This window comes from Amblyraja radiata, chromosome 19 (assembly GCF_010909765.2).
Source record: "Amblyraja radiata isolate CabotCenter1 chromosome 19, sAmbRad1.1.pri, whole genome shotgun sequence".
Lineage (NCBI taxonomy): Eukaryota > Metazoa > Chordata > Chondrichthyes > Rajiformes > Rajidae > Amblyraja > Amblyraja radiata.
Window position 1 is genome coordinate 13,512,189 of NC_045974.1, and position 8,781 is coordinate 13,520,969.

An 8,781-nucleotide genomic window follows, 5' to 3' on the forward strand; every position below is an offset into this window, starting at 1 on the left:
CAGACTGAGAGTTAGGGGAGAGGGAGTCTAGAGATATGGAAGGGCATGGTGTGAAAACGACAGATCAAAGCAGATGGTGATAAGGGAAATGTAGAATGGATCATTGTTAGCCGAGGGGAAGGTGACAACGTGGCATACAATCAGCAATGTTTAATCAGGAGGACAGGAGAACTAGTCCAACTCTTCCCTGTATCTCAATCCAGAGGAACATTCTTCCCGATTATCCCATGACTGCTAAAATTCCACTGTCGGGAGAGGCACCCCAGTTCCATGCAGGTCCACTTCCTTAAAGGATAGCCATCACAAACAGAGTCTTGCCAATTGGGGTGCTACCTACTGCCACCCATCCAACCTGCACTGACTCACTGTAGAGCAGCGGCTATGGTCTGGCGTAGACACAAAAAGCTTGAGTAACTCAGCGGGACAGGCAGCATTTGTGGAGAGAAGGAACGGGTGACGTTTCGGGTCATGACCCTATGGCAAGAGTTCCCAACCTGGAGTACATTTACCCCCGGGGGGTAAATTTCACCTACCCAGGAGGCAAATTTGTTGATTCTGGATTTGTACATATTTTTTCTCATTGACTGACTGTGTTTGGTTCTGGTATACTGGTTATCTGTTCATCATTAATTGTTCATAAATAAGTGAAATCACATCGTTATGTGCTATTAAAGTTGCCTGGGGTAAACGGGACAAAAAAGGTTGGGACCCCTTACGATACGATACGATACAATACGATACAATTTATTTGTCATTTGGACCCCTTGAGGTCCAAACGAAATGACGTTTCTGCAGCCATACATTACAAACAAATAGACCCAAGACACAACATAATTTACATAAACATCCATCACATTGCTGTGATGGAAGGCCAAAAAAACTTATCTCTCCACTGCACTCTCCCCCCCGATGTCAGAGTCAATATCAAAGCCCCCGGCGGGCGATGGCGAATTGTCCCGCGGCCATTAAAGCCACGCCGGGTGATGCAGGGTCGCACACCGGGTTCTTGATGTTAGAGCCCCCGGCGTGCGCTCGCAGAGTCCCGCGGCCATTCCAAGCCGCGCGGGGCGATGATGTAAGGCCCCGCTCCAGGAGCTCTTCAACCCCGCAACTCGGGCGGGAGAAGTCGCCGTTGCGGGAGCCCTGAAAAGCGGTCTCCCTCCAGGGACCCGCGGGCTCCCGGTGCCGCCGTTCCCCAGACCCGCAGTTGCAGCCACCGAATCTCCGGGGGTCGGGTGGCTGCAGCGCTCCACCACCGCTCCACCCGCTCCGGACTCGGCCAGCCCCGTGACGGTGAGGTGAGTAGTCGGCACCAGAGCCCCCGGTCTTCCTGTTGGAGGCCGCTCATCTTTGCAGCCCCAACGACAACGGAGACCCGACAAAGAAAAGGTCGGGTCTCCCGTGCAGGGAGAGATTTAAAAGTTACCCCCTCCCTCCCACCCCACCCCCACCCCCCCCCCCCCCCCCCCCACACACATACCCCAACAAAAATAACAAAAAATACATAAAAACATAGAGATAAAATAATAAAAACGCAGACGGACTGCAGAGGCCGCTGCTGACGAAAGTCGCGCTGCCCTATGGTCTGGCATACGTTTTATCCACACAGGTCATCTACTCTCTGGAGCTGTCATGGATTCAAAGTGATACCATCTTTGAGTCAGACATCCAAGATTAAACACTGCGACATTGATTTAGTATAACACAAAGCAGCTGCCACCCTTGTTTTGATAACTTCAACCCTTCTGAATCAGATTAAAAACATTGGGGAAGAATGGGGTATTTTGCTGTGCAGATAGCAGTTAAATTGATTCATCTCATCACAATCTGTGACCTTTAGAATCAAAGACACAAGTGTTTAGGTAAATGGAGCTGAAAGAGACATGAACTAACATAGTCATAGACCACGGAAACAAGCCTTCAGCCCAATGCAGAGCAAGATCTTTCCTCAAGGTAGTCACATTTGGGCCATAACCTTCAAAGACTTTCCTATCCATGTACTTGTCCAAATGTATTTTACATGTTATTATTAGACCTGCCTCGATAACTTCATCTGGCAGCTTGTCCATATATCCCCTCTGTGTGAAAATGTTGCCCCTCAGGTTCCTATTAAATCTTTCCTATCTCCCTTAAACCTACTTCCTCTACTTCTTGATTTCCCCTAGCCTGGGAAAAAAACTGTGCTTTAACCCCATCTACTCCCCTCACAATTTTATACACCTCCATTAAGATCAACCCTCACCCTCCTGCGCAACAAGGAATAAAGTCCTAACCTGCCCAACCTCCCCCTATAGCTCAGGCCCTCAACTCCTGACAACATCCTTGAAAATCTCCCCTGTACTCTTTCCAGCTTAATGGCATTTTTCCTACAGCAGGGTGACTAAAATGAATAAAAATATTGAATATTTCTCTCACCAATGTCTTGTGCAACTATAAAATAATATCCCAACTTCTGCACTAATTTCCCTGACTAATGAAAGTCAGCCAACATGCCAAAAGACTTCTTCACCACCCTATCTACCGTGACACCACTTTCAAGGAACTGTGTACCTGTATTCCAAGCTCCCTGTGCTCCATAACACTCCCCAGGGCCCTACCGTTCCATGTGAAGGTTCTGTCCTAGTCTGACTTCACAAAATGGAATACGTCACACTTAAACCATTTCCCACTTACCCAGTCTCTCAAGATCACGGTGCAATTCTTGATAACTAGCTTCACTACCTACAATACCACCTATTCAGGCAATCCCCATTTCACGTCCCAATGCTTCAATTCCTTATACACAGTCACTGGCGAATAACCCCAGACTTCCAGAGAACTGTGCATGAGACGGTTCTTATATATCATTTTCTATAGCTGCCTATATCATTTCACTCTTTATAGTCATATAGATAATCGTGGAAACAGGCCCTTCAGCCAAACTTGCCCACAGTAACCAACATGTCCCAGCTACACTAGTCCCACCTGCCAGCGTTTGGCCCATATCCCTCGGAACCTGTCCTATCCATGTACCTGTCTAACTGTTTCATAAACATTGGGATAGTTTAGCAGCTTGTTCCATACCCCTACCAGCCTTTGCGTGAAAAAGTTACTTCTCAGATTCCTATTAAATCTATCCCCCTTCACCTTAAGCCTATGCTGTCTGGTCCTCGACTTGGTAAGAGATTCTGTCCATGATATTATTTTTTCATTTAAGTGAATTATCATCCTGACACTGCCCATAATCAAATTAATGGAATACATAGAGTATTCAGTCATTAATGAACAACTTGAATCTTTTTTTTATTATTACCACCTAGAAAATTCCTTTAAAAAATTCATGGGGAATTTGCATGAAGTCAGATTTTCTAAGTCAAGTGACTAGTAATCCGGGGAGCCCCCTGCAACCCACTGAAACCTCACCTCATGCCAAAGCATGTTCATTGCAACAATTTGTCGGAGGCCATAAATAGCGATGAGTTAAGGAAGCAATTATCTATTTATAGTGAAGTTGGTTGAAGAATAAATAGGTAGCAAGGAGAACAAACTGCTCATCTTCAAACTGTGCCAGGGAATCATTCACGCCCATGTGTAGGGACGATGGAGCATCAGTTCAACAGAACAACACACCCATGCGAAGATAAACACAGAATGCTGGAGTAACTCAGCGGGACAGCCAGCATCTCTGGATACAAGGAATGGGTGATGTTTAGGGTCGAGTCCCTTCTTCAGACTGAGAGTCAGGGGGAGAGGGAAACGAGAGATATGGAAGGGTAAGGTGTGAAAACGAGAGGTCAAAGGGGACAAAGATGAGGGAATTTTTGTAGAATAGATCATTGTTAGCTGGGGGAAGGTGACAACGGCCTGAAACGTCACCTATTCCCCTTATCCAGAGATGCTGCCTGTCCTGCTGAGTTACTCCAGCATCTTGTGTCTATCTTCAGTGTAAACCAGCATCTGCAGTTCCTTCTTACACACTCCCTTCGGGAGGAGACTGGAGCGGCAGCCCAGATATTGTGCTCAGGTGTTCAATGTGGGATAAATCCACAACATCATTATCTTGCAGGCTTCACATCAGTTTATTTTTCGTTAATACAATTGCCTCGAACGCTGCACACATTTTCTGGGATACTGAACCAGGACGACACTATTTCTTTAAGTGAGGTTAAATAGTGGGGTGTTGCACTAATTACTGTACACAGTTGGCTGTGAAGGCCAAGTCAATGGATATTTTTAAGGCAGAGGTAGATAGATTCTTGATTAGTACAGTTGCCAGGGGTTATGGGGAGAAGGCATGAGAATGGGATTTAGAGGGAAAGATATAGATAATAGGTGCAGGACTAGGCCATTCGGCCCTTCGAGCCAGCATCGCCATACAATGTGATCATGGCTGATCATCCCCAAACAGTACCCCGTTCCTGCCTTCTCCCCATATCCCCAGACTCCGCTATCTTTAAGAGCCCTATCTCGATCTCTCTTGAAAGTATCCAGAGAACTGGCCTCCACCGCCCTCTGAGGAAGAGAATTGAATGGCGTGATAGATCAGCCGTGATTGAATGGCGGAGTAGACTTGATGGACCAAATGGCCTAATTCTGCTCCTATCACATGAACTTATAACTCAGTGGGACAGGCAGCATCTCTGGGGCGAAGGGATGGGTGATATTTCAAGTCGAGGCCCTTCTTCTGACTTTCGACCTGAAACGTCACCCATTCCTTCTCTCCAGAAATGCTGCCTGTCCTGCTTGGATTACTCCAGCATTTCGTGTCTGTCTTCAGTGTAAACCAGCATTTGCAGTTCCTTCTTACACTATTTATTTAAGACCATCAACAGCTTTTGCCCTGAATGACTAAATATTGCTCTCCGTCACCAAATTATTCTTGCCATTTCCCAGCTGTTCCACTGCGTGCAAAATGCCCACAATTGATTCAATGAGCAGAGAAAAAATAAATCGCCCTTAAAATGAGCAGTTAGGTACAACACTGAGCCCCGCACATTTATGATAGACTGCACAGTCAAACTCTTCCAGGATTGCTGCTGTGTTTCAAAAACCAGGGCTGGTTCAGACAATCCACGGTTAAAAACTGCATCTTGTCAGAAGCAGCCCGTCTGCTTTGCCCAGCTGTTAACGCTGCAGAAACTACTGGCTTTGCCCAATTTGCGTTCACGAAGCCAACATGATTTGCATGCAGGACAAAAACAGCTGAAATAGCAGAATACATTCACCAGATCACAGAGGAAAATCCCACGTTATAATGTGGGACTGGTTAATCACTGCAAACTAATGAGTCTGAGCCTACATCTTGAACCAATCGCCAGAAAATGTATCTTGTTATCCTGGTACATCGATTATTCAAGCTTGTTCACCTCAGTCCCTTATTTAGGTGAATAAAGGGAGGGGGGGGGGGGCAAAATTGGACGAACAACTTTTCAGCTTCTGCAAGTGTAGAATCTCCCAGGGACGGGGGTGAGGAAAGGGGAGGGGGAACCTAAGGGGGGAGGGGGGAACCCAAGGGGAGAGGGGGAACCTGAGGGGGGAAAAGGGGGTGAGAGGAGAGGGGGTGGGCTGTGGGTGGGAGAAAGGGGACGAGGGGTAGGGGAGAGTGAGGCAGGGGGTTTAATGGGCAACATTAAAGACGGGGATCCAACGTAAACAGAAGGCAGAGCAGAAGCTCCAGTGTAAGTGCCGGCGCTGCTACACAAACACTCCCCGCTCCCAGCCTTTCACAGTCAGTCACTGGCTTGTGGCCCCGTTAATCCCCGCTCCGCGGCACCGTCTGCCCGGAGCTTGGGTACAAGGCGCCCACATACCTGAGAGCTCGTCGGGCTCCAGCCCGCTGTCCGTGTCGATGCCGGCCAGCACGAAGTAGTCGGCGAAGCGGCAAGATCCCGGGCTGGGGCTGGGGTTGCTCATCGCTGCTGGAGGCGGCTGCTCAGCCTAAACCCGGCTGCTCCCTCTCGATCTCCCTTCCCTCACCCGCTCCTCGCATCCCCCATGGCTCCGGCACTGGCTCCTTGCAAACGGGGTAGTGCGAGCAGTGTCGGCTGCGGCACTCACTCGGCTCCACCTCCCGGCGGCTCTGCCCCCTCTCCCTGCCCCGGCACACTGACGCAGTGCGGGCGCTACTTTCACACCCGCCCCGCACTCCCCGGCTCACTGCTCCGCCGATCCCCGGCTCCCTGCTCCTCCTCTCCTCTCCTCTCCTCTCCTCCCCTCCCCTCTCTTCCCTTCCCCTCCCCTCTCTTCCCTTCCCCTCCCCTCCCCTCTCTTCCCCTCCCCTCTCCTCCCGTCTCTCCCCTCCCGTCCCCACTCCTCTCCTCCTCTCCCCACACTCCCGGCTCCACTCAGTCCCCCTGCGCTGTGAGGTTCAGCCTATTTCTGAAGTCCTTTCCTGGACCCAGCACATTGATGCAATTATAAAGAAAGCACATCAACGCCTCTACTCCCTTGAGAAGATTACGGAGATTCTCGGTATGCCAGAGAGGATTCCCTTGAACTTCTGCAGGTAGAGAGCATATTGACTGGTTGGACCACGGCCTGGTTCAGCAACTTGAATGCCCAGGAGCAAAGAAGACGACAAAAAGTTGTGGAAACAGCCCAGTCCATCACGGGTTCTGACCTCCCCACCATCGAAGGGATTTACGGAGTCACTGCCTCAAAAAGGCAGCCGACATCATCAGAGGCCCACATCACCCTGGCCACACGCTCATCTCACCCCTGCAATCGGGAAGAAGGTACAGGAGCCTGAAAACTGTGATATCCAGGTTCAGGAACAGCTTCTTCCCTACACCCATTCGGCTATTAAACAAGACAACCTCAAATAAGCTCTGAACTATATATATTATTGTTTGTGTTTTATGTGTACATATGCGTGTTTGTTTATGTATACTCACACACTGAACTTTTTTTTCTCATTTATTATATTGTTGACAGTGTATTATGTTTACAAATTATGTTGTGCTGCTGCAAGTAAGAATGTAATTGTACTATCTGTTTCATATGACAATAAAACACTCTTGTCTCTTCAAAATATTTCCCCCTTCATCTTAAACGTATGCCCTCTGGTTTTCGATTCCCCCACTCTGGGCAAGAGACTCCGTGCATCCATCCGATTTATTCCTCTCATGATTTTATACACCTCTATAAGATCACCCCTCATCCTCCTGTGCTCCAGGGAATAGAGCCCCAGCCTGCTCAGCCTCTCCCTATAGCTCAGTCCCTCGAGTTCTGGCAGCATCCTTGTAAATCATCTCTGCGCCCTTTCAAACTTGACAACATCTTTCCTGTAACATGGTGCCCAGTACTGAACACAATACTCTAAATGTGGCCACGCCAACTGAGACTCAAGGGGATTGGGATCATGGCCCACATCAAAGATTCACACACACAATCTAGGCTGACGCTCCTAGTGCAATGCTGAGCTAATGCTGCACTGTCTGTGGCCTCAATCAACACCAAAGCATGATAACCACAAGAGATTTTGTGCTGGGTACTTCAGCAAATTCTTAGATTACTGTCATTTGCAGTTTACAGGAAGTGTGTTTCAAACCTTTTAGCTTCAATCGGCCAAGTTGGAAGATTTCTACTGTAACAATCACTTTCATTTTTTCCTGTGCCTTCAAAGGAAAGATTACTTTGGAGCTCCTACAGAGGCTGAACCAATAAATAGAGTCATAAAGCCAAGTTAGGATCACAGAGAGGGAGAGGGAGGAGATCTAATGGCGGTCTTGACATTGGAGAGAGAGATGAAGACGTTCAGACAAAAATTCCAAAACTTGGAGGTGAGATGACTTAAGACATGGCTGTCAAAGTGATGTAGGGAATTAAAGGCTCCAGGAATTAGACCGATGACAAGTTCAAAGGAGCTATAGGGCTGTTCGAGATGCAGATAGAGAGGGGTGAGTCCATATTTAAAATATAGATATGAAACTTAGCAACACACTAACTCCTTGAGGGCGGGATGGTTACGCAACAGTAGAGGTACTGCCTTACAACGTCAGAGACCCTGGTTCGATCCTGACTACGGGTGCTGTCTGTACGGAGTTTGAACGTTCTCCCCATGACTACGTGGGATATCTTCAGGTGCTTCGGTTTCCTCCAAAGACGTATAGATTTGTAAGTTGTGTAGGAAGGAAATGCAGATTCTGGTTTAAAGCAAAGATAGACACAAAATGCTGGAGTAACTCAGCGGGACAGAAAGCATCTGGAGAGAAGGTATGGGTGATGTTTTGGGTCGAGACCCTTAGTAGTCTGAAGAAGGGTCTTGACCCGAAACGTCATCTATTCCTTCTCTTCGGAGATGCTGCCTGTCCCGCTGAGTTCCTCCAGCATTTTGTGTCTATCTTAGGTTTGTAGGTTAATTGGTTTTGGCAACTTGTAACATTTTCCCTCGTGTGTGTATTGATAGTGTACGGGGATCGCTGGTCGGTGCGGACTCGGTGGGCTGAAAGGCCTGTTTGTGCACTGTATGTCTAAATTTAACACCTAAATTCAGTGGGTCAAGTATTATCTATGGAGGAAATGTAAAGAAAAAAAATTGGGTCAGGATTCTTCTTCAGCCTGAAGTCTGAAGTAGATTTCCGATCCAAAACATCTGTCCGTTCTCTGCACAGATGCTGCCAGACCTGCTCAGTTCCTCAAGCATTTTGTATTTCGCTCAAGATTCCAGCATCTGCAGTTTCTTGCATCAGCATGGGAGTTACAGTTGGTAGACACAAAATGCTGGAATAACTCAGCGGGACAGGCAGCATCTTTGGAGAGAAAGAATGGGTGACGTTTCGGGTCAAGACCCTTCTTCAGACT

At 48.0% G+C, this 8,781-nt stretch overlaps 1 protein-coding gene across 4 annotated transcripts in view; it reads right to left on the reverse strand.

The window, feature by feature from the left end:
* The window catches only part of dennd5b (DENN domain containing 5B), a 173,048-nt gene extending 166,890 nt beyond the window's left edge, over positions 1-6,158 (reverse strand). For all 4 annotated transcript variants that reach the window (XM_033037717.1, XM_033037715.1, XM_033037716.1 and 1 more), the window contains exon 1: positions 5,790-6,158. In XM_033037717.1, the coding sequence (XP_032893608.1) occupies positions 5,790-5,892 (103 nt within the window). In that variant the 5' untranslated portion in view covers positions 5,893-6,158. The remainder of the gene's footprint in view (positions 1-5,789) is intronic.
* Between the last annotated feature and the right edge of the window lie 2,623 nt (positions 6,159-8,781).